This window comes from Ambystoma mexicanum, chromosome 10, assembly GCF_040938575.1.
Source record: "Ambystoma mexicanum isolate Mex_15411 chromosome 10, UKY_AmexF1_1, whole genome shotgun sequence".
NCBI classification, from domain to species: domain Eukaryota; kingdom Metazoa; phylum Chordata; class Amphibia; order Caudata; family Ambystomatidae; genus Ambystoma; species Ambystoma mexicanum.
The window spans coordinates 961803692-961829983 of NC_090932.1; the positions used below are offsets into that span (position 1 = coordinate 961803692).

Below are 26292 nucleotides of genomic sequence, written 5' to 3' on the forward strand. Positions count from 1 at the left end.
AGCATTCCTCTCTCAAGCAAGTTGCATCATCATCGCCAATGCCCTTATATTATCCAGACTCGACTATTGTAATGCTATGTACTTGGGAGCCAACAAATACATCACCGACAAACTACAAACACACAGTTTGAAGACCTCTGCAGTAGGGCACTGTTATCTCCCCCCAAGAGGGGCGTGGCCGCATCCCAGGGGGGGTGCGAGAGCCCAGCATGAAATGTAAAAAATAAATAAATAAACAAAAAAAATGTGGTTTTTTTTTAGATTGGAGGAAATGGGAAGGGGCAGCTCACAGGGTCAGACTGGACCATAAAACGGTCCTCGGCACCAATGAAAAAATGGCCAGCAGTTGCAAATGGATATTCAGTCCTTTAGTCACAGACTGTTTGAATAGTACCCAACGGATTGTTTTTTGTTCAAATGTAAACAAATGGTGATATTTAAAGAATATTTATTCAGCAACAATGGTCAAAACTACTAGCTGCATAGTGAAGTAGCTCCTCAAACTGACCCACATTGGCCAAAAACGTGGCCAGTTTTGACTGGCCTACGCTAGCATTTTGCATTTTTGGTACGGTCATCGCCCTATTGGCCAGTCCAAGCCTGCCGGCTCATCCATAATGGGTGAAGGGGCATCCACCCACTGGCCACCTCAACCATTATGGAAGAGCCGAGGAGCCAGCCCAGTGAAACACTGAGCACTCCCTCAGCTGCTTTTTCCAGCTGAGGGAGCGCTCCTGGGCTGGCTGAACTGTCAAAGGCAAACACTGTTTGCCTTTGACAGTTAATTTCCCCAGCCGCACATGATCACTGAGCCATGCAACGCTGGGGGTGTTTTGCTTCTCCAGCCTTGCATAGCTCATTGGAAATGCTGGCTGGGGCACTGCATGTATTGTATGTGTGAGGGGGGTGCTCCTGCACCTCCTCGCACATATGGGCAGAGCAACCTGTACCAGGGCATTTTAGCAACTACGTGCAGGCCCCTGCAGAAGGTACGTTTATGGCAATTTATTTTTTATTTAAATGTGTAGGAATGTGTGTATGCTTGTGTTATGGGACTGTGGTGGGAGCAGGATGGGCGGCAGCACTGGGATAGTGGTGGGAGTAGGGTGGGGAGAGCCCAGGGTCTGTACTGGGAGTAGGGTGCTGTGACGGCACGCAAAAGTTCATAGCGATTTCTACATACTGTTCATCTGGCACTTTTGGGGGCGCCCGGCCTGCCCAAACATTCCTCATGGGGGGCCCAGGCCAAAAAGGTTTCAAGACCACTGCCATACTGTATGCAAGCCAGGAAACCATTGTGAAGCTTCAGGCATGGTGATGTAACATTGGAGACTGCATCAGTTAAACCTTAGAGCACATTCTGCAGTGCCAAATTGTACACCAGCCAGGAAGCCTTAGCTGCTGCATTGAAATCACTAAAACACCCTGACCCCACTGAGATGCTGTAAAACACTGTTTTAGACTCTATGAATAAAAGACAAACAGACCCCATTTCCCAATTATGTGTTTTCAAATTTCTCACTTCAATACACCTTTTAAAACAACATCAGTTATTTTAGGAAACTAGCAGTGGCCACCTTAAGATTGCTCGCTCCTCATTTAATGGTAACCTGTTAAAATAATCTGTTTTTTCTCCTTTTAGATGAGAAAACAATTCCAGGCCCACATTCCAGTCATTCTGCTACTCCAGCCTATGAATTTGCCTTTTTTTCGTTTTGAGAATGAGCTATGCTGTGGCTTTATTTTACAATTCATTTTACTCTTCAACGTCTGATGAAGAGGGCTGTGGGACTTTGCAAGCTCATGTGTTGTTCCATCTCTGCAAAGTGTTTTCAGTTAGTCCAATCAAAGGTAGTAAAATCTGCAACTTGTGTGATTTTGAACCTGGACTAACTTTTCTATACACTAAAACCTTGCAGAAAGATAGCAAGGGGGAGAGGATAGGATCACCAGATGACACCATTTCAACAGTACACCACTTTTCCTGTCCAGATATTTCTATTTACAAATTATAGTTTTTATGTGCCTAAATCCAAATTGATACATTTATGATAGACTTGATTTCTCACCGTGCATTGACTTTAAATCATCTTTTCCTCTCAGAGGAGAGGATGCTGGCCTCAGATCTTCAGAGACTGAGGGAAACGCAGTGTTCACCATGGCCCGCTAATCTGAAAAGAGGGACAGTGAACAGGAAGCAGCAAGAGGACCAAAGGCTCCTGTGTGGAGTGTAGGGCAGATGCTATGCTAAGGAAAGGAGCTGTGTCTCGGTGAAGCAAGTGAGTATGAATGTTATCCTAACTGGGACTGAGGGCCAATAGAGACCCCTTAGGAATGAACTGATGCAGGTCTGTTCTTTCAGAGTGGTTACAAGCCTGCCGGATGCATTATGGATATTCTGAAAGTGATCAGGTTGCTGCGGGCGCAGGCATTGTACAGGGTATTGGTGTAATCCAACATTATTGGTATCTAGGTTGACGTCTATGTCAAAGTTGGATCTGTGATACATGCACTATAGAAGACCATACCTGTGAGTTTGCCATGTAGGACAAAAACATACATTTCTCAGACTCCTTTGGGATTCCATGCCTAAATCACAGTCGAGCAATTTCCAAATACTTGGTGTAATCGATGAAGGTGATTGGGTGGCCAAACAAATACAAGGTTTGGGGTAAAACCACAGAAACTGTGACATGAAAACCATTCCAAATAATGGCCCCTTCGACTCCAGGGGAACTTCAACCTGTGGCTGTTTCAAGATTTGCAAATCTTAATTTGCATTTTGAGGGTTGGTGAAAGTAATCGGATTGGATTATGAATAGAGATCCATGTTTTTTGGGACATTTGACATATTTCCCCAAAGCCCCGTTAATTATGAGCAGGGGAATGAAATAATGTAACTGCAACCAGAGTCATATTTTGAATTCCTTTAAAAATGCATGCCTATTTGCTTCTTTGCATGTTGGGTTTGTTCGTGGGCGAGGGTGTATGGTGGAAGTATGTAAAGGGCAAATAAAATGAAGGAGCATTGGACACACTCGTGTAAAGGGGCACTACAAATTAACAATTACATTACCAATACCATGTCCTTGTTCAAAGCCGACCGAGCATTGTGGAACATCAGAGCTGCACTCTCATTTGTTACTGACGTCATGGCTGCCACTATCTTCTCTTTATGCTCAGAACCCACAGGATGTTCCCTTCAACTGGACATCCGAGGTGAATGGCGGACACATACAAGGGTGATATCTCTGCTTGACTCCTGTTTAAGTATGTTATGGACTAGTAAGAGTCAAGAGCCAGACTCCATTCTTCCACTGGCTCAGGTAATCCCTGTGCTCATAACCACACACACCTCTTCCTTTCCCCATCATTAACACGCTTGTTCATCGAACTCTTATAACCTCAACTCAATGCTGCAGACCTTCAAGCACTCAGCACCTACCAATGACATATCTCATGGTAATTGGCACACAGTTCTCCATGCCGCAGACCTCATCTACCCCATCAACATAGGTAGCCTTGATGCACTCTACAGCCACCTCAGCCCATCTCAATCCAAATCCTGGATGCCATCATTCCCGCAGGCTACAGCATACATGAGCGACCACACAAGTCCCAAATCCAAGAATCCTGAATTTAAAAAAACAGAACTCAACTACCACTTCTCATATCCATACACACCAACAGGCACTTTTCACTTGTTCTTATGGTCCCCATACAACAATACAACCTTACTCAATGAGCTCACATACATCACCAGGACAGTAGCCATTAACTATTCTCAAAACATTATTCTTGGAGATCCTAACTTCCCCTCAATACAAGCAACCAAGGAAGCACTTCTTGACCACCTCAAATCCCAAAATATCCCATGGGTAGTTACAGGACCCCACCACAATCAGGGCTGATACACCCAACTGGATACTCACTGTATCACCATTCATCTGAAACCATCCTCCTTTAACACTTAATTGGACATACATACCACCATAACTATTAAGTTCCATCACGCACCACAGTGGCCAAAAAAAAAGAACACATCTTCCTGGTATACACGGTTAACCACACAACAGCCATCAGTTATCTGCCCAACACACGTAGACAGACTCTGATTGGCATGGTGAGCAACTAGGTACAACTGGAGCCGTGAGCAATCCATCACAAAGAAAAGGTCTTGCAAAAATACCAGGGACTGCAACACCTCATCACTCTGAAATCAGCTAAAACTGCAGGCACCTCAAACACTTCAACCCAACATAACATCTCCACTCTGTGGAAGAACACAGCCCCTAGACTAGACAATGAAATAAACTAAATAATACACCGATCAAATGAGAAAGAAAACAATGAATGAGTTGGACGGATTATCTTCCTCTGCAGATCATCAGTAAAAAAATGTTCAACCACATCATGACATAATCTCGTTCCTCCAACCCATGTGTTTATTTTTCCCCTTTAATTCCTAGCTGACTTTGGTTAGGGTACATCCCCCCTGCTTGCCTGAGGCAATGCCTGGCTTTCCTGAGCTGTAACTGCACATGTGTGCTTAAACCACTGACTTTAGTCTTTGTAGCCTGCCTGGGGTTACTGGGACAAGGCCGTTGAACTAAAGCCAATGGATCATGCCGGCCCAGGCCGGCGTACACAATAGACCTCATCAACAACAGACGTCGTGAAGTGGGTGAAGTTCCACACTCCTCAGCTGAGGTGGATGAGTCTAGAAGTGCGAGCAGGCAGCCATGTTTACCTGGAACTGCAGCACCACGTGCTATCTCTCACCATTAACACAAATGACGGACTACTGTTTGGTAACAATGAGGTCTATTGTTTTAGGCTTGAGGCGGGACTAGTGTGCTAGAAGGCCTGATAAAGAGGCTCTCGAAGTTTTGGGGGCCAAGCACTCCACAAAGTATATGAGTAGTGGCTCTGGCAGCTGGGGTGCATTATTTGGTTGGGAATGGGTTAATGACTATGTCCCTGTCCGTTTCTCTTGCAAACAAACTAATAAATCCTTTTGCTTAATCATATATGAAAATGAAGACAATTATTTGACCTTCACAACATCAACCCGAGAAAAAGAAACTAACAAGAGAGGAGACCTTTTGAAGTCAGTCGAATACTGCAACAACTCTCTGCTTGAACCTGCAATATCTCAGTCTGTGAAGAGTTCATTGGGATCAAAACATTATTTACAGGCAAAATTGACCCCATCGGGTACCACAAAGACACGCACAATATAGGCATCCTCCCCATCTTGTCACAGGACTCCAGAAGATGGGCCAAGTTTGGGATCATAACCCCGGATGACCTGACCAGTAGGCCTGCAGCACTTAAAGACACTTCCTCAAAGGTGGAATTGGGGCTTTACAAATCTGCTTAACATATTGTGAAAGAGCACCTATTGATTACTTCACAAGTGCTGCATGGTTGCCTGCATAATATACACCACAGAAAATGGCATTGTGCATTACAGCATTTCATTGGTCTTCCACATGTCTTTGCTTCTGAACTCTGGAGCTGTCAATGTTCATTACAGTATTGAAAATTCGGACTCTGCAGCTATTACTTGACATGTCCTTAGATCTTGGGACCTGCAACACCTGAGCACTGGAGACGTGGCCCATTAGACATCAGCTTCCTCCTTTGAAACCTTATATCCTATTTAGTGCTGTCTGGTGGGAGAATGAGGAGTGGAGGGAGGGGGGCAGTTGGATGCCGCCTTCACCCCCCTTCCCACTACCACTACTATGGGAATTGTTCCTGTGAAAGATGAGATGGGGAGAAAGGAGACTTCCCTTTACAAAATGCCCTTTGTGTTACCCAGAAGCCATGTAGCGGCAAGGGCCTGGCTTGTTCTGCCTCCTCCTGCATCAGGAACTGTATAGCACCTGTGTACAGTTCCCCGTTTGATTGAGCATGTGACTGTTCTCCCCTTTTTGAGCCTTTGTGTTGGTACCTTTCCGGAGCATGTGTGTTTTATACCCTAACCCCCTCCATTCCTAAGCCCAGGTGCTGTTGCCTGTTTCCTAATTACTAGCCTGCATGTTGTGGTGGTCTCTCGTTCCCAAGCCAATGGGCTGCCACCATACTCTAGCCGGGAATGCTTTTTGCCATTCCTGTGCTCGTTTGCTGTATCCATTTTAGGCGTGTGTCCTTTTTTCTCATTTGCTGTCATCCACTTCTGAAGTTGGATGACATTATCAAAGTCCGACCCCCGTGCCCTGCCCCCCTCTCACAGTCAGTGTATTATTTTCCAGTGTTTTTCTCAATTCCAGATGGATTTCCCAGACTGTTCTGTCCCCATGGAATACTTAGTTGTAGGTGAATTGTTTTGAAATGTCTAATTCACCACAAGATACCTGAACGAGGCAACTCACGGGTTAAATATTCCACCCTCACATGGGGCAGCCATTCACTTTGCACGTCTGAGTGATGGCAGGGTCTGCTCAGCTCTCAGTCCGCTGAGATCCATAAACTGAGTACCATTACCTTGGGAACTAATAACAGCAATGATTACAGTATTTAGAAGGGTGAGGAATCTGGCATGCAGTAGATAACAATTTTCTATCATTATTTATGTGATATGGTCGTTCGTGGACCTCCTCTCGCTCTTGCACATACGCCGCCCTCTCACTCATGCATATCAGTGACAGAGAGTCGGAGCACGGAGCTGGGGTACAACACATCTTTATTCCTCAGACCCCGGCTTCTCACTACTCCCTGGGCGGTAACCCCGCCCCTCAACATACGCGGGTCTCAGCCCGCAGACCAAACATAAACAGAGGACTGTCGTCCTTGGATTGAGGAAGTGAGGACATCACATCCTCCCGTCACTAAACCTTAAGTCCAAACTCAGTTCATTTCCTCGATGAGGCGGTGAGGCTTTTTCTTCGTCCTTGTTGGTCGACCTTCTATTCTTGTCGAAAAGTCTGTCCCCGTCTCAGCATTCACTTCTCCGTCAGAGTCTTCTCTGTCTCCTTCATATGGAGCATCCCATGGAGTGGGCTCGTCACTCAGGTTTGTGTCACCTAAGGCTGGGGCTCTCGACACCTTTCTGAAGTGGGATGAGTTCCTTGTTATGGTCTTGCGATCTCCTTCCGCGGTGATGAGTGATCCTTTCTTGCGGATGATGAGGAGAGGCTCCTCGCTGAATGGGGCTACGTTTTTCCGAGGCTGAGGCTGGCGGACTATCACCATGTCTCCTGGCACCAAGTCATTTGTCTTGGCGTGCCGTTTTGTATCCGCGGCCTTTTTCATGGTTTCCTTCATGCGTGCATCCTTCTCCCTCATTTCTGCGTCCCTTGCATAGTGATCTTCCTCAATGGCCGCATGTGGTATTCGTGTTCTTATTGTTCTCCCGAACATCACTTCTGAAGGTGTTTTTCCCGTGGTGCTTTGTGGCGTATTCCTGTAGTCTCGCATGAGTTGGTATAGTAGTTTCTCGACAGGCTCTCCCGTGATGCGAGCAATTTGCGTGGTGCGTTTGATGTTGCTCATGAACCGCTCAACGGTCCCATTGGCTTGTGGCCATAGAGGTGTTACTTTTCTGTGTCTGAAACCCATGTATTCGGCAAATCTTTGGAAGTCCTGTCCTGTGAATGGAGGTCCATTGTCAGATTTAACTACCTTGGGTACTCCGTACGTTGCGAACATCCGATCTAGGACTGGTATGGTGTGGTGTGCAGATGTTGATGGGACTATCTGTAGATCGGGGTATCGCGAGTACTCATCTACGGCTACCAGAATGTATTCTCCTCCTTCCATGGGCCCAAAGTGATCAATGGCTATCTCTTCCCATGCCCCTTCAGGTAGTGCGGTCATGCTTAGAGGTTCTGGGGAGGTGTGTGGCTTCACAAGTGCACAGGTGCGGCAGTCTTGTAGTAGTTCTTCTACTGCGGTATCTAGCTGTGGGAACCATAGCTTCTGCCTCAGCATCCTTTTGGTGGACACAATGCCTCGGTGTCCTTCATGAGCGAGCTCGAGTACCTTCTGGCGCAGACTGCGCGGTATCACTAGCTTTGTTCCTTTTAGCAGCATCCCTTCGTCTGATTTTGCCAGTTCTTCTTTTACAGCTAGGAAATAGGTGAGATCCCGCTTGACGTCTTCGTTCATGGTTTCACAAATTTGCTTGGCATGCTTCCATCGCCCTGTCTCTAGGCATCGGAGGATGGTTTGTATCCCTTGATCAGTGTTTGATTCACTAATGATGTGATCCATGTCCAGTCCTTGTGGTGTGTTGCTGTGAATGACATATCTTATGTACTGGTCAGCTATAGATGGTTCTGGTCCACACGTGTCCTTCGGGTGCCTCGAGAGGAAGTCGGCGGGGTTCTGCTCTTTTCCGGGTCTATGAGTGATGGAGAACTGATAGTCTTGTAGTCGGAGGGCCCATCGAGCTATGCGTGGTGGCATTTTTGCTTGAGGGTTGCCATAAATGAAGATGAGGGCTTGGTGGTCCGTTACAACTTCGAAAGGTTTTCCGTATAGGAACAAATGGAAATGTTCACAGGCCCACACTACGGCCAGACCTTCTTTCTCCGCCTGGGAGTAGGCTTGCTCTGTCTTGGAAAGGCTTCGACTGGCATAGGATATGATGTGTTTTTTGTTTTCTTCTCTGTCGTCGAGTTGTGTCAGGATGGCGCCTGGGCCTACGGGGCTGGCGTCGACAACGAGTTCTGTTGTTCTTTTGGGGTCGAAGTATGCCATATTCCGGGCGTCAGATATGCGATCTTTAATCGCTTGGAATGCTTCTTGGCACTGGGGGGACCATGTGAATTCTGTGTTGAGTTTGGTGAGTGCTCGGAGGGGTTCACTGATGGATGCGAAATCTCGTATATATCTGGTGCAGTAACTCGCAAGTCCTAAAAAGGACCTGAGGTCTGAAGTGGTGGTGGGTGCGGGGCTTCTCGGAGTGCGCTCACTTTCTCCGGGTCGGGTGTCATTCCCTTCTCAGAGAATATGTGTCCAAAGAAACGGAGTGTTTTCTTGCGAAATTCACATTTGTCTTTGTTTAGTGTGAGTCGTGCCTCTTCCAGGGCCATGCACACTCTCATCAGTGTATCGTCATGTTGCTCTTGAGTTTGACCGAACACCAGGATGTCGTCGCTATAGTTCAGGCAGTTGGGTACATGTTTGATGATATTGTGAATTTCTGCTTGAAAGATTTCAGCAGCGGACGACACACCGAAACTTAGCCGCTTGTAGCGGAAGAGTCCTAGGTGGGTGGCGAAAGTTGTTATATATCGGGAGCTTTTGCAGAGTTCCAGCTGATGGTACCCTTTGTTAAGGTCCAGTTTAGAAAACACGGTTGCCCCGTTTAGCAGATGTACCATGTCCGTTATCCTAGGGGCTTGATGGCGTTCCCTTAGTATGGCCTCATTTGGCCTTCTCATGTCCACACATATTCGGATGTCTTGGGAGTCCTTTTTGGGTACGGGTACAATTGGGGAGACCCATGGTGTGGGACCTTCTGCCGGCTCAATGATGTCTGCATCCAGTAATTTTGTTAGTTCCTCTTCCACTTGTTTTTGAATGTTTATGGGTATTCCTCGAGTGTTGGGCTATGGGTGGGACCTTGGCGTCAATGTGGAGTTCTATTTGCCTGTCCCTCAGCTTCCCGAGGCCTTTGAATAGTGATGGGAACACTTGTTCTATGCTTGCTGTGGGGTGTAGGTATTTGTGTACCATGAGGCGGTACAATATGTGTATTAGTCCCATTTCTATTGCTGCCTGATAACTCAGTATGCATCCACTCTCCGTCGCTGCCTCTAGGACGTGCATGGGTATCTTCTTTTCATGTTCTTTATATCGGCACGAAGCCATGAAGAAACCTTTACATGCAAGCGGGGTCTTTGATCCATATGGGAAAATGAGTGTTCGAGCTGGTTGCAGGCGGGGGGCGTTTGGTATGCTCTCGTATACTTTCTCACTGATCACGTTTACGGTTGCCCCCGTGTCAATTAGAAATTCTGCTGCCGTTTGATTCACTTGTATTCTGAGGATTGGGCTATGCTCTTTTGCTGTGCTGTTTCCTAGAGCATATAGGTATCCCTTCCTTCTTGGTACTTCCGGGTGTTTTTCCGATTTGGATGTTTTCTCATCCGACGAGGCACTGGACACGCTGTCAGATTGTGACTGTTCGATGAGGCACCGTACGTATCTTCGTGGTCTTCTTCTCGTCCTGGGGAGTGGAGTCCTGTTCTCCCTCCATTCTCTCTTGTCATGCCTTTTTTTCGTCTGGTCGTCATGATGTTTGTGGCGCCCTTGTTCGTGGGTCTGGTGTGATCCTCGATGATTGCGGTAGGATGTCATTTGATTTTGTTCTGGTTCTGGCATGGGCTTGTGGCTCCTTCCAGCCCCTCTCATCTTGCTGCGGAAGATCAGACATACGGCTTTGTAGTGGTCTTCACCACCGCACGCGGAGCAGTTTTGTCCTATTGCAGGGCACATTCCTTCGTGGGGGTATTCATGTCCGCACCGGTAGCAGAACGGATCACTGTTTCTTGCAGTCCCTTCCAGTTTGTTGAGGCTTTCATGTTTTCCATGTGTTATCTTTATGTCGTCCATACCTTCCACTTGTGCGGCCAGGGCCGCATCCGAGCGCGCCAGTCGAAGGATTTCTTCAAGGCTGGCGGTTGTTGCAGGAGTCGTCTGCAGAAGTCGGCACTTTCACATCCCACTATGATTTGTGACCTGAGGGCCTCCTCATTTGAGTAATTATTGAAATCAGTGTTTCATTTTTGCACGTAGTCTCATGACGAATGCGTCTATGGTTTCACCCTTTTGTTGTTTTGTGGTATGGAATATGTGCCGTTCATAATCCACATTGGTGTGAGGTGTGAAATATTCCGTGAGCGTTGTTTTCAGCTTGACGTACGTGTCTATGTTGTTCTCGGGAATTTCGTCCAGAATGTCTCGGACATTTGGTCCTACAGCATGATTTAGAAGATTGAGTTTTTGTTCATCTTCCAGTGCGCCTGCCGCCTTTAAACATACCTCAAAGTCCCTCAGCCACCTCTTCCACCTTGATCCAAGGGTGCCAGTGTCAGTGAGGTCGAAATTTGCTGGTAGCTGTGTTAGGAGGCTGTCTGTCATTTTTTTATGGCTTGTGTTGCTTGGTGTCACTGGGATGGTTAATGAGTCTTCCTCTGAGTTACTCATGAAAGTGTTTCTGTGGCTAATTGGGCTGAGCCGGGTGTGATTGTCACTCTGCAGCAAGGGCGCTGAACATTAATTCTTGGAATTGATAAAATAGTATGGTACTTGGAAGTAATAACGCATGGAATTCTCAGTGGACAGTCTTGGCGCGGTGGCGCCTTGTTGTCAGCAGGGGGCGCTGTAATTACTGTTCCTAGCGCGGTGGCACTTGGTTGCCGCTAGGGGGCGCTGCAAAATGGGGCCTTTGCTGCCGATGTCTGCAGGTGCGTGGTGTGGTTTGATTTTATTTTTATCTATATTTTTTTTTTCTTTTTCCCGTGACAGAGGGGAAGAGGGTTCGCTCTTACCCCTTTGTGTTGGATCGTTGGAGCGGGAGGTTCTTCTTTGCCTCCTCCGCTCGTGTGCGTTGCCATTGGCGGGAGGCCACTCCTCCACCGCCCGGTGATGATTTCGCGGGGAGCCGGCACCTGCTCCACCCGCGCGGGGAGTCGTTGCTCCACCCGCCGATGTCTTCTTGTGCTGGGCCGGGCCTTCACAGGCATTGCCGTTGGCGGGAGGATGTGTCCTCCACCGCCCGGGAAGAGTGTTTATGCGGGGAGCTGAACGGCTGTTCCTGCTCCACCCGCTCGAAACACTTGCGCTGGAGATTGGGGAATGGGGAGCCTTCGCGCTCCACCCACTGCTATGGGCCCGCGTGGAATCGAGGTCCGGGCTCCCAGTGGTGACAGGGGACGCACCACGAGCAGCGGACCGACGATTTCGGGCACGGCGGGAACTTTCTTTCCCTCGTCGCCAGTGTGATATGGTCGTTCGTGGACCTCCTCTCGCTCTTGCACATACGCCGCCCTCTCGCTCATGCATATCAGTGACAGAGAGTCGGAGCACGGAGCTGGGGTACAACACGTCTTTATTCCTTAGACCCCGGCTTCTCACTACTCCCTGGGCGGTAACCCCGCCCCTCAACATACGCGGGTCTCAGCCCGCAGACCAAACATAAACAGAGGACTGTCGTCCTTGGATTGAGGAAGTGAGGACATCACAATTTAGTATGTTATGTTATCTTGGTGTTGTATAGCGCCTACTGCCATAGTTAATTGTGTCAAAGCACTTTTGCCTGTCAGAGAGGTAAAGGAGTATGATAGAACATTCCATAGTGGTAGGAAGGAGCACAGTCTTGTAGATAGTTGAGAAGAGGGTGAGGGATAAATAAGGTGCTCTGAAGGCATGAGAAGGAAAAGGTGGTACAGTAGGAAAAGATTTATTGTGGCACTCAGCTGTATTCTAAGAGGTGCAGTGCCAAAAGGAGAGATAGCTGGAGAAGAGGTATTCGCTACGCCAGGGCGTATGCCTGGAATTTACTCACTGCATGGTGTGCAGGGCAAGTTGAAGCCATGCCCAAGAAAACACAGGCGGCAATGCCCTTCTGCTTTCTTCCCTAGAGCCCCCAATAACATTTGGAAGGGGTTGTATGTCATCCATATGAATTTGTCAATTTTGCAACAGCTCCCTGAAAAGAGAGCAAAAAACTCATATTTTTTGGTTTCCTCATTTATTTATGCCATGCTTACCAAAACCCTAGGCTTGTGTGCAACGTGCGTAAGAACACCAAGCCTGTCTGTCTTTCTAGTGGTCGGCCTTCTGGGCCTTCCACAGTGTCATGGTGAGCCAAGGCATGTAATGTGCATTCGAATAAAGAAAATAACCTTAATTTTTTGACATTTTAGTTTTGCCTACTTGTATGGTGCTGAGCTGTAAGAATATGATTGTCCTTGGGACAGAGACAACATGCTGGAGACTTGCTCTTACACACCTACACCGTAAACGTTTGACATTCTGACCCCTAAGAGAGACAAGCCAAGGCCAATATCTTCAAAATTGCCTCGTCATCTTTAAAAAAATTAATATATTTTTTCATAACTGCCTCAGACATTTTCCTCTGCTCGCTCCAGCTCTCCAGATAGGCTTCAAATATTTTCTCTATTCCCTTACAGTTAACAATACATTTTTTTTGCCAACTTCCAGTTAAAAATGTGTCCTTTGAATGTGCCAGTTTCTGTACTGTTAAGCATCAGATTATGTGAAGTATTAAATATTAACTGTTAGATAAAACATGAGATTCCAGTGAGCGGTTGTTAACCTTTGCTATAACTTACCTTTTCTTTGTTCTTGTGAGAAGTCTGTGGGAAAAGTATGTTTATCAAAGGAGTTTCCTGTAACTACTTGAGCAAGGAAGTCTTCAAACAAACTTGTACTGGAATTAAGGTTTTGCGTAAATGAGTATGCTGTGCTCTCTGCGGGTCATTAGGAGTTTGCCAGTATCCCGCTGGTAAATCCGGCTGGATAATGGCAAACAGTGTAAGGTCACTGTGAACACCAATCAAACTGCTCTGAGTCCACTGTTCTTTTTTATGGGGTTAAGACTCTATTCGACATACGGGATGGGGTCTTATCGGCCTGGAGTTTAAGGCCTGAGCGAAGCCAATAATACACGATCCCGCCCGCCAGAGAGGGTCTTACGGCTAGTAGCAGTCCGGGTTACCCAAGCGATAATCCAGGGTGCTAAGAAAAGGATTTTGATTCACAGAACGGGACGCCACGTGCATCCCGTTCAATGAATGAAAATCCTCTGTAAAGATGGGTGCCATGAAAATGGAAGGCAGGGCTCCATATGGAGCCCTTCTTCCTTGTCCATGGCGGCCACGTAGCAACAGCAGAAGCGCGGCAGGGGCGGTAGAGGGGCCGCCGCCACCATTAAAAACAGTTAAGTATGCCGGGGGGAACATTAAAAAAATGAAATATGGGAGGGTGGGGGTAAAATGGCACTGCGGGGGGGAGGAGCAGCTAGCAGGCTGCTCGGAACACGGGCTCGGATTGGTGGTTTCAGCCCGGGATTCGAGCAACCTGATTGGTTGGCTCCCCCACAACAGTGGTAATATAATTTAATATTCAAGTGTCATTACAGTTTTCCAGTGCTCCCAAAATCATGCAGTATCATGGCTTAAATACACAATTGGAACAATTGACGGTTTCTTACCCCCTGTACGTACCGAAACTGTTCTCACACACAAACACTACTGGTAAAATCTGCTTGGTGGGTAAGATAAATTGCTATTGTATAGTCTATTACACCTTCCAACCGTAACTAACAGGCTTTTTCTTCCTCACCCTAGACAGTGGTGGTGTGCCGCCTATTTAGGGTAAGGGGACAGGAAGAGGCTGGCCCTGTTCTAAGATGCGAAATCAGAAATTAAAAATACAGGGGCATGCGGCTATGCATGTCCCAATAGTGCACTCCAGTGGGAAGAAAGAGTAATCTTAATATTCCTGCTTGTGGAACTGAATTTGTAAAATTATAAAAGCTGTAGAGAACCAATACATATAGCACTAATACACAGTGTCCCGCTGTTGAGGGGCTATTGCTTTCTCTCTCTGGATGACCGGTTGTTTGTGTCACAGTTGTGGTCTATAAGCCAGTCTAGGATGCGACCTTTTGCATGCGTGTGCGAAGTGACTTTCTGAGAGAAGCCAAGGTCACTAAGGTCCTTCGTGAAGGATGTGGCGGATTTGTCGTTGGCGTCATTGAAGCCTAGATTGATGTCAACTAGGAGTAGGGTTTTGGTAGATATTTTGAGGTTGTTTCCTAGAAGGTGGGTAACTTGTCCTCTGAAGTCTGATGGGGTTCCAGGTGGGCGGTACACCACATGTATGTTTTTGGTACTTTTTGGTGATAGGGCTATTTTGTCGGATAAAATGTCTACCTTTCCTTCTCCCTGGTGGGGTATAGGTCTGATAGATATGCTTTATTTGAATATTAGGGCTACTCCTCCTCCTGTTTTGGCTAGCCTGACCTGTCTTGAGGATAGAGTAACCTTTGGGCAATGCAATTGTGATGGCTGGGCCGGAGGCCTCGTGGAGCCAAGTTTCAGTGATGGCAATTATGTCTAAATCTTGGTTGGTAATGAGATCATTGACTTCTAACACATGGGCATTAAGCGAACGAACATTGAGTAGGGCGCATTTATAGCGAAGGGGTTGGTTGTTACTTTTTTCGTAGGCTCTGTGGTTTCTGGTTTAAGAGGCGCAGAGGATTGTTTGGTGTTATTGTGGGTGGGAGTCAGGTGACGCACCTTCGTCCTGCTAGTGCTAATGTTAGTTATGCTGAGGTGACTGGTGTTAGCATTAGGGATGGTCCTGGATCCTAAGTGATTATTTCTGAGGGAGATAGAGGAGAGTATGGTAGCAAGGTTCATAGGGTGAGTGCGGTTCCTAAGTCTGTGTAGTCTGGAGTGCAGTATAGTGGGGTTCATGGCTGCGAGCTTGGTGTGTTGGAGGGGACTAGGCAGGAAGTCCATGGTGTTGTGGTTAAGGCTGCTGTTGTACACGTGGTTGTTTGGACCTGGCCTGCGGTCGCGTGTGGGCAGGGTGCCTAACATGCATATGAGTAGAGGCAGGGTGTACATGTTGGATGGGAGCGGAAATCTAGACTGCTCAGTCTAATTGGCGTTTATTCCCTATGACAGTAATAACCTGGAGAGGTTGTTAGTACTATGGGTGATATGCAATCACCAGGGCTGAGAAACAGTAGTGGCAAGCAATCATTAGAGGCTAAGGACTAGCAGTACTAACAATGCAATCAATGCAGGCTAGGCAGCAGAAGTGTCAGGCAATCATTAGAGGCTAAGGACTAGCAGTACTAACAATGCAATCAATGCAGGCTAGGCAGCAGAAGTGGCAGGAAATCATTAGAGGCTAAGGACTAGCAGTACTAACAATGCAATCAATGCAGGCTAAGCAGCAGAAGTGGCAGGCAATCATTAGAGGCTAAGGACTAGCAGTACTAACAATGCAATCAATGCAGGCTAGGCAGCAGAAGTGGCAGGCAATCATTACAGGCTAAGGACTAGCAGTACTAACAATGCAATCAGTATGGGCTAGGAAACAGAAGTGGCAAGGCAGTAGCTAGAGACTAGGGGGCAGTAGTGGCAGTACTGGGGATAGCTGAGCACTAGTTTGGCTACCAAACATTTTTCAGAGTATTGGGTGTCTGGCACAGTAACCCTTCTGCAATTACATACACTTTAATTGATGACAACAACAAAGCGAGAGGCGACGAATATAGTGCTCATCCATTCTTTCGTATTTGTGCTTGCTATGGCAATTAAGCACTGTGGTACATACATTGGAATAAAACTACAGTGAGATCTGTGTTTCTGGCTTTACAGAGGAATTGCCGGTGTGTGGATACATAGATGCAGTGAGTCATTTTTAAAGTATGTGGGTTTAGCGAGTCTACTCGCCGTTCATTGTTATGGGGAACACAGATGGAAGCACTGTGGGAGGTCTGCTTACCTGGAGCTGAGCGGTGGGCAGAGTTCTGGGCCCCAGGCTCCTATGGCTCCGGACAGGCTCAAGACAAGGCTGCCTTGTTGGGCAGCCTTAGTGGGTGTGCCGGCGTTCGCCTACCGGCGCGGGTGATTGGCTCATGAAGATGCAGGGAGCCAATCACGATGGATGCACCCTGCAGAAGGCTGTAGGATCGATGGGCGAATTTCAGGCGGCCATCATGGAGAGGCGAATGCCTCGTGGGCCCCAATGGCGTTGGGATGAAAAAGGCGAATTTTGGAAAGGGAATGCAGATTTTTTACAAAACGCTGCAGCGCTGCTGCTAACGAGGATTTCTACTCTTATCAGGGCAATCGCATTCCTCCTTCCAGGTATCACTAAACAAAAGCCGAAGACACTCAAGCAGTCACTTTGCTAGCACAAATGGATGTCCTCTCTGGATCCTGGGTTCACCACAATATCTATCACTAAAAATATATGTTCTTCTGTTTTTGCCTCCTCTGTGAAGGACCCACTCCATATGGACATGACCTGGGACAAAGGGGCCCACAGTCACCTCCTGGTCAGCTCCTTCAAGCACACTCTCACCTGAAAGAGAGCATTGGTGTTATGATGCTGTAATGGCACTCTGAGCAGCAAAGCTATCTTCCAGCTTCCCCTCTCCCAGCAGTGAGCACCATTAGGACTATAGGACAGAGCTCAGTGGTATCATTAAACCTCTGAAGGCAGCTTGCGCAATTCAACTGCGGAAACACACACAAATCAGGGTGTGTGCAGAAATGTTCATATGAACCTCTCCTTCTTTGCCACGCATGCCTTCCTCTCGCCTTAAGGTCACACAACACTCCCAAAGCCTCTCTGGCTCTGGCCTTCACCCTGTACCTAAGGGCTCTTGATACTCAAGCACTGTTAGCACCCTCAGCAGCTCACTGGCCCACTAGCTCGTCAGGGGTTGAGGTTGTGAGCAGCTCTCGCTGGTTCTCACAGCCTCCTGAATTCAGCCGACTTTGAGCATAGATGGGGCTCAGCAACAGGGTTGGGCATCTCCACAATTAACAGCCCCTCATGAGTGTGGGGTCTCCATGTACCCGTTCTCTTTGGATGGTTTGGGAGAGAGCCACCATCTTCCGTGTTCGCCCTAGTGGCCTATCTCTCTCTTTTCTGAATGTATTAAATTATCGATTGTAATGCTAGGACTTTAGTTTTGATGGAACAGCTCAAATGTTCTGGTGAACCCAAGAACAAACATGGTTAAATAACCTGTTCTCCAGGATGGTTCCTACTCAAGAGGATCTACAACTACGACCAGACCAATATGCAAATGCGTATTTCTCACAAGGTAAGGTACAGTGAGCTAAAACATGGTTGTAGACCCTCCTGAGTAGCAACAGTCCCACAGAACAAGCAATAAAATGCATGTTTGTTCTCAGTAGAAGAGCACCCTCATTTCTGACAAACATGCATGGAAACCTCTGAATTTATACACATGGATGAATTATTGTTCTTGAGAAAGTTTTGAAATTGCCTTAATCCATTAATGAAAAAACATTAATACATATTTCTATAATTTATAGATCAATCTCAAATCAATCATTATGTTTTCACAATAATTGAAGGTTTCTCTAAAAAAATTGATCACAATCCCTCAAATTAAATGATGCAGTTTCATTGTTATTCCATTTCGCCAGTGTATCTAAACAGATCAAAAGCTGCTGGCAGAAAGCTTGTTTTCATAGCTCGCCCCAATGATCTCTACACGTTTCAGACCTCTCGTCCTTCCTCAGGATACCTTCTGATCGGTTTTCGTATTAAATAGATTATCTATGTTTGAGTTTTAAGAAATTGCGTTTGACTGATAATTTGAACTTCAATTTAGTTAATTGGAAGGCGCTATTTCAGAAAAAGAGTGCATTCAGGGATCCCATAGATAACTTTGGGGCTTTTTGTGAGATTTAATTCGAACTGATCTAAAAAGCCAACAGGTTAGATCCAGATTCACCAGAAATGAGATAAGATTCAGATCAATTAATAGACTGATTTGAAAAGGTTGAGACTATTAGTTGTGCACCCTACAATACAATAGTATCTTACCCCATTGATTGTCACTTATCAGCGTGCCTTTTGTAACAACAATTTATTTACGGCCGCCGTAGGGATGAAATGCTTTATGTATGAACAATGTGTTTTTGGAAAGGTTTGAATAGTGAAAATGTTTGTTTTCACACCTTGAAGGGTTAGTATATTCCCAAAGCTGTAAAGTTGCTCTCTTTTATTGGAGTCTTCAGTTTGATAGATCTTGGCCTTCAGAGAGGGTGATATTCTTTGCCTGATCCAATGAGGAAGGATCTAAAGTCTTTCATGCTGCCTTTTTATATTCTCTTGGAGACCAAGTTCTGGATATCCCTTGTGGGACATAATAGTCCAGTCTTTGTGTACTGGTATTTTTTTAGATATCGATGGTGGTGTTTGGTGCAGTGTAAAGAAAAGTGTGCCATAATATAACATACCTGGATTTGTCAATGGAGAGCCACCATCAGGCCCCACACTTGCATCTTCTGCACTCCATAGTGGACAGGTGACATCCACCAAAGACTCACATTTTTCCTCGAACTCTTGTTATTTGGGGTCTCATTTAAGCTGTCTACTTGTGGGCAGAAATGCTGATCAGTGCAATCCTTGCAACATGGTGCAACATCAGGCCTGCTGGTCCTAGAGACCCAAGCTATTCCTCACTGATGAGGCCCAAAGAGGCCGAAACCTGTTTGGGGATGCTTGTGGTCTTGTGCAGAAGGGATGTGACCTAGCAGTTTGGGCTGACCTGCCCCTTTTGGGGTGGGACCAAGACTGATTTACATATGGTCTTTCCCCTTTTGTAATGGCTTGGCAGGTGAAGAATGATGGTCTGGAGGGTTGACCAGAGCGATGCCAGAGGTTAAGATTAATTCTAAACCTTCCAGCCATCACCTCTTTTGTTTTGCTGTAGTCACCCCGAGTGGTATGGGTATGCCTAGAAGTAGGTCCCGGGCCTGCTGGGCCTAGAGCCCAACAAGACCGAACCATGTTTGAGATGCGTGTGGTCCTGTGCAGAAGGGATGCGACCTAGCAGTTCGAGCTGACCTACGAACAATGATCTGGAGCTTTACACAGAACAATGGCAGAGGTTAAGATTAATTCTAAACCTTCCAGCCATCACCTCTCTTGTTTTGCTGTAGTCACCCCGAGTGGGACGGGTATGCCTAGATGTGGGTTCCGGGCCTGCTGGGCCAAGAGCCCAACGAGGCCAAACCATGTTTGAGATGGGTGTGGTCCTATGCAGAAGGGATGTGACCTAGGAGTTCGAGCTGACCTACGAACAACGGTCTGGAGTTTTACCCAGAACAATGCCAGAAGTTAAGATTAATTCTAAACCTTCCAGCCATCACCTCTTTTGTTTTGCTGGGGACATCAGGGGGAGACATTCCCTCCCTGTTTGATCCATCCACCACTATACACTCTGATCCAATGGTAGCCAACCTGTCACCATCCAGATGTTTTGGCCTGCTATGCAGATATCTCAGTCTTTCAATGTTCTCCAAAATGTCCGCTGTTTTTCTGTTGATGCGTCCAAAGTCACCAAACTCTTAAATAATCACTTGCTCTGTCTCATTACACTGCCCAACACTTTTGTCAGAGTTTTCCTGGTAAACATTTGCCTCATATTTACTGTTACATATGGGGCCCCGCGGGTTATGCCCGCACGTTCTGCTCACGTCTACATGGCCAGGAGGGTGACATCTCCTTTCCTGCAATGCTTGCGGTTGCCTTGGAGACGTGGTAGTCCCGCCTCCAGGTTTCGTGCTGGTCATGTGACCAGTCAGCTGACTCCAGCATGTCGGTGCAGGCTCCGCCTCTAGCCAATTCCACAAAAGCGTTCCTCTTCGTGTAACGCTGCTTCTAATTAGCATTATTGATAGTTTGTAAAGTAGCAACACACAAACCAGTAATTTAAAAACCATTATGGACAAAGAGTATATGGAGCGTTAAGTAGTTATTTTAAGTTATTAACGAATTGAATAATAGTACATTATTCTTTCTCACCTAAAATCATATAACGTGGTCATAGGCTGGGCAATGTGTGTAATTTCTTATAAGGCGTTCATCAAAATTGTAGAAAGAGAGCTGTTCAAGACCATGCAACATTACATTGTAAACTAGCACAATAGACAATTCCAGAATATTGCATGTTGATTGTTTACTGGCTCTTTTACAAGGGAATCAGCGCTGCCAGGACTTGAACCTGTGCTGAAGGCTGCACACAGATATCCAAGATGAGTTGGAGTTCAAAGATTGGAGTCCAAGCTAGCCCGCAAAGAGAAGACTTGCAAGCAGTCCTTCTCCTGCCAAGCCCCGATCATCTGGAACTCAATCCTTCCAATTACCTCACCATCCTCCACTTCTGCAAAGCACAAAAAATGATGATCTTTCAACGATACCTGCCTGAAGAATAAAAAGCCCTCTCTCTATTCACCAACAGTACTGCGTTACTGCATAAAATGCCAAGTTCAATTCTGGCACAATCCTGCTTTAAAGTGCTCTGCTGTTCTTGAGCTAGGTTTGCGCTATAAGCAAAACAAATTAAAATAAATGTTGATTATGACTGCCATGAGCCCTCACCATTAAACGCCTAGATACGCCTGGGTTTTGTGCGCTATATAAATAAAATAAAAAAATGGACTATGCTGGTTAGAGCTGATGGGAGTTACAGGCCAAAACATCTGCAGAGCCACATGCTGCAGAACCATGCCATAAGGTATCTTGCCATAATATTCAGATTGACTAGTTGCACGATTTTCATTTTACAAGCAAGTTTCAATAAGAAAAGAAAAGTGGGCATGCATGCACTTGTTACACGACTACAACAACAAATGTATGATGTGATACAAAATTATTATAGATTTTTCTAATCAGAATCTTCAACATCTCTTTGTATACTTTTTCGAAAGCTTCTCTGCTGTTCACCCAATGCAACGTGTGCGTGCATTTTGAGAAACTATGAACAATAATACCTGTCTAATTTGTGCAAATGTGGATAAGGCATGGGGGCTATAGTGCAGAAACTTTGCAATACACTTAAATGTCCATATTGCAGAAACCTTGCATCAGCGCAAGTGCAATTAATAAATGGGCAAAAAAGGCCCTAATGCAAAAACCATAGGGCCATATTAGTGAAAGTCTGCACTGGTGCAAGTGCAATTATCAGCAGGGCAAAAATTGCCCGAGTGGAAAACAAATATAATGTCAATGCATTTTTGCACCAGGGAATTGTCTGCCTTGGTCCTAGAACTTTTCACAAGAGCAAAAATGCATTATAGTGTTTGTTGAACTTTGGGACTGTTTGCCTTTGTCCTAATTGCACTTGCACGTGTGCAACGTTTCTGCAATACCACTCATAAAGACTGATTTACAAAGCGTGTGACTTTCCCACTACAAAACACTTTTGAGAATCAGGACCTTAAATTTTCAATGCATTTTTGCACTCTGACAATGTTTGTGGTAGTGCAATGCTTTTAAAGAATGTGTTTGCACTAGGGCAATATTTTCACTAATGCTAATTGCACCTGCACCAGTGCAAAGTTTCTGTACCGTCCTAGAAGTGTTTGCACGTGAAAAAATAAGATAAACTGTGAATTTGTATATAATAGGTCCGGCACAGGCTGCTACATAACCTCTAGTTTTTCAAATGCCTGATTTTCTGCAGACAACAACATTGACATTTTCCCGTGTAAATTGGATTGAAGCCAAGGAAATTCTGCACTGACAGCCTCTGGCTGTTCCAGGAAGCAGCTCCGCCTAGGGTGCATTCACTCGCAAGCCAGACAACAACTTCAAACTTCTGTGCGCATTACTTGCTACAAGCCCCTGGATAGCATGACCGCCATGGCAGTCTCCAGTCCTAGCCAGACATGTGGACTTGTGCTTATTGCAGCCGTGTTGCTGCAGACGATTTGCGTTGCAGTTACAATCCTTTATTTCACAAACGAATTGCAACAGGTAAGTGACTCGCTGCGCCTGGGTGCTTTGCAGGTCTCGGCGGGGGTGAACCCCCAAGGACGACCCAAGACACTGCCAGACGTTGGCGCCCGTCCTCTCTCTCTCTTTCGGTCCGTGACTGCCGCGCCCTCGCTCCCTCGCTACTATCCTTTGTCTTAGAACCAACTTTCTTTCTCAAGGTCCCTTTTCGCTGTTTTTTAACACCTAAGGTAGTTTTTTTTTAGTATGTATGTATCATTATCAACTCATGTTAATGTACAACATAAGACCGTGTTTTGGAGACTGTGATATCACAATGTGCTTTAAATAGCCTTGGTGGGAATCCCATACTAAATGCATTTTTGCACCATCGCAATGATCATCATAGTCCTTTTGCCAGGAGCAAAAATGCAACGAAAGAATATGTTTTGTTTGCACCAGAGCGATTTTTGTCCTCAATACTGATTGCACTTGTAGCGGTGAAAAGTGTCTGTAATGCCGCCTCAGGGGCACGATGGTGGAACGTTTAGCGAGGCTCAAAATGACTTTACACAGCTGCAAAGTGTATTTTTGCAGTGCAAAGTGACTCTGCAATGCCAACAACCGGCCTCATTCACAGGGCAGTGCAACGTGTATTTTTGCAGTGCAAAGTGACTCTGCACCAGTGAAAAGGCCACTTTGCACCGTGCTAAAAGTGCAATCAATCGGGCACCAGGTCTCTTCTTTATGGTTTACCTAATGGTGTAGGCTATGCTTAAGAAATGTATATAGTGCAGCATTTTTATCATTTATAGTTCATAAGCAGTCAACGAGTCTAACGCAAAAGCTAAAAAAATCGGGAGCATTCTTTTCGGTTTTCATAGATCACATTGCTTTTCTCTCAGGTTTTAAAATGTGTTATGTGTTGGTTTCTCTGTAACGTGTTTGGCCTGATTCTCAACGAGTTTTTCATTGGGAAACCCCCATCGACAACTATTTTCGGAGCCGTGTTTTGATAGTGCGTTTGTGACGATGAGGGAGGGACCTCTGCAAGAAGCAGAGTTTCGTTTCCAGGTGATGTTGTTGCTTTTCTTCTCTAAGCCCCTCCCGCGCCCGCCCATTGGCCGGTGCTTGGAGGTGGCAGAGGGCGTGGAGCTTCAGCGTCATTGGGGGCAATGTGGCTACATGTAATGTGAATCACTGAGATAAACCACGGTGTGTTGTAAAGTACAATCTTTAATTGGGCACACATTGTCTCACCTGTGTTTAAGCTGGCCTGGATCCCTCTTTCCTTCTAATAAAAGATTTAAAGATAAAGTGGTGTTGTGAGGAAATGACCACTTCCTGTTTGTTGAAATGCAAACAATAGGAGTACTCCTTGGAGCAAATGTGGATTAGGGGTAGAAAATTCAATACGGATTAATTTACAAGGAAAAAATCCACATTTGGAACAATTTTCATTTCATTGTTATTTTAAAATACAATTAAGGAGAAGGGCTTTTTTTGTGCTCAACGAGTCACTAAGGGAACAACACAGCAAGAGTACTCTACAGTTGAATCAGAGTTTATTGTTGATACATTTAGCTAAAGAAAGAAAAAACAAAGAACAAAATCATACATCAAAGTTTGTTAAAAATACATATATAATTGAAACATACATGTATATAGAACTGATCCTAAATAAAACAAAATAAGACTAGAATCAGTGAACACATTCAAAAGCAGAATTTGTAAAACAGATTTTTTTTTTTCAATTTATTTATTCAGCTTGATGACACAAACGAGTACAGGTAGAGGCCCAAAATGGGGCAAGCATTTGTCAGATACAATACAAATCAATAGGTCACAGCATTGTTTTTTTGACTCCAGGGTAATAAGCATGAGAGCTACAGCGTGCCAGTAGGAGCCAGATAATCAAGAGTTCAGGCCATGTTGGGCGTGGAGGGACAGGGAACAGGGGATGCATCGTCAGAGTCTGTATCAGCAGGTGCCATGTAGGAGCGGAACTTCAACCAGATATTCCTGGGCCTTGAATGTGTCGGCTGCTGGTTAGACCAGGCCTCTTCTGTGTCCGATGCCCAGGTAACCGCCCCAAGCCACTGTGTGTGTGTGGGTGGAGCAGGATGAAGCTAGCATTGTAAAATGCAACGGACAGCCAATAGCATGCAAAGGCCAGCCAGTTTTTTGGAGTCACGACCCAGGCCAGGGAGATCATGGAAGAGACACAATGAAGGGGAGGGGACGATTGTACAGTCCAGCATGGCTGCCACGGTAGCACATACCGCTTCCCAGTACCGTGTAAGTTTAGAACAGTGCCAAAGCATGTGTATTTATGTGGCGTTGTCAGCTCCACACCTGGGGCATCTGGGAGAATGGTCCCTTGATATGTATTGTAACCGGGTAGGAGTGAGATGGTATAGTTGTAGGACTTTGAACTGGATCAGTTTAAAACGGGAATTAAAGGACACATTGTGAGTGCGTGCGCACATCTGTTTCCAACGGTCGTCAGACATTTCTGTCTCTAAGTCCTGCGCCCATTTACGCTTCAGATTGTCAAAGGGAGGGGTTGTTCTGGTCTGCAATAGGGTATATAGTCGGGATACCTTTCCTCTAAAGGAGCTAAAGTCACAAAGCTCTGCGACCAATGGGTCATCGGGAGGTAGTGCAGGGAAATCAGGGAATCTGATTTTAAGGGCTTTTTTTCTGGAGGGATGAGTATTGAAGCCACGCGGATGGCTTTGGTCTAAGAGCGGGTGGTAGGTCCGGCCACTCGATAAAGTTGCCATTTTCGAAGGTGTCACGGATAGATTCGTAGCCCAGTGTCACCCAGCGGCGTGTGATGGATAGTGATAGGCCAGGGACCCCAGGGAGGAAGTTCCATAGAGGCAAGTCGCCGTGGAATGGGTGGGGATGCCTAGTAGTTTCCAGGTTTTGGAGAGGACCAGAGAGGTGCTGACTACAGGGTCCAGCGACTCCAATACTGCCGGCAGGGGAAACGGGATTAGGGAGCGGACATCTTGGTCACTGACTGCCATTTTCTCGAGTCTGACATGAGGAGGAAGGTCCTGTGGGTTGAACCAGTGAGAAGCGAACTGAGCCTGCACCACCAGCCATTATTTGGGGAAGTTGGGGGCATTAAATCCCCCACTCTCCATGGGAGTGGTCAAAGTCGCGAGTTTTAATCGAACTGCCCCAGTAAGCCCGATATCAGCCACCTATCAATTCTGGAATGGGAGTCATGGACTGAAGAATAGAAGGAGTATGCCCGGGACTCTGGGTTTAGCAGTCGCAATGAGTCTACGATGGACAACCGGGGGAGGGACGTCAGAATGGTTTAGGCTGCTTTGGAGAGTTGGCAGGGTCTGGAGCCAGATCTGTCAAGGTCTACATCTAGTATTGTGTTGAAGTCACCCCCCCCATAGTATCGGCACCATGGGTAAGCTGGCTAGCGGGGACTAGTTGGAGGTAGAATTCGGGGTCATCGATATTGGGGCCGTAAATGCTCAGCAACACCAAAAGTCGTATGTTGCATATTTTATTCTAGTCAAACAGGCGACACCTGCACAAGTGAAGCAGAATGTCAGCCGTCACGTTTATTGCTTTGTGTTTTCATAAGCTCAGGAGATATAATTAACTTTGCAGGTAGACACATAACGGCATGCTCTTTTCACTCTTTTGACTGGAGTGGCTCAAGTGGGGGGCACTGACTTTTGCAGGGGTGACATGAAGTACGAGCGCGCACATACATAATGAGGGTGAAAGGCACTTTACACATTGCCATTAACATAACATAACATCATT

General features: G+C 46.2%; 1 protein-coding gene across 3 annotated transcripts in view; it reads left to right on the top strand.

Moving 5' to 3' along the window:
• Nucleotides 1-26292, top strand: part of TNFSF10 (TNF superfamily member 10) — a 211492-nt gene that overhangs the window by 26784 nt on the left and 158416 nt on the right. The window contains exon 1 of one of the 3 annotated variants that reach the window (XM_069618736.1): nucleotides 22336-22533. The exons of 1 other annotated variant lie outside the window; for it this stretch is intronic. In XM_069618736.1, the coding sequence (XP_069474837.1) occupies nucleotides 22411-22533 (123 nt within the window). In that variant the 5' untranslated portion in view covers nucleotides 22336-22410. Of the gene's footprint in view, nucleotides 1-22335; nucleotides 22534-26292 lie in introns of those variants that run through there. One more of the 3 variants, XM_069618734.1, reaches the window with a different exon arrangement.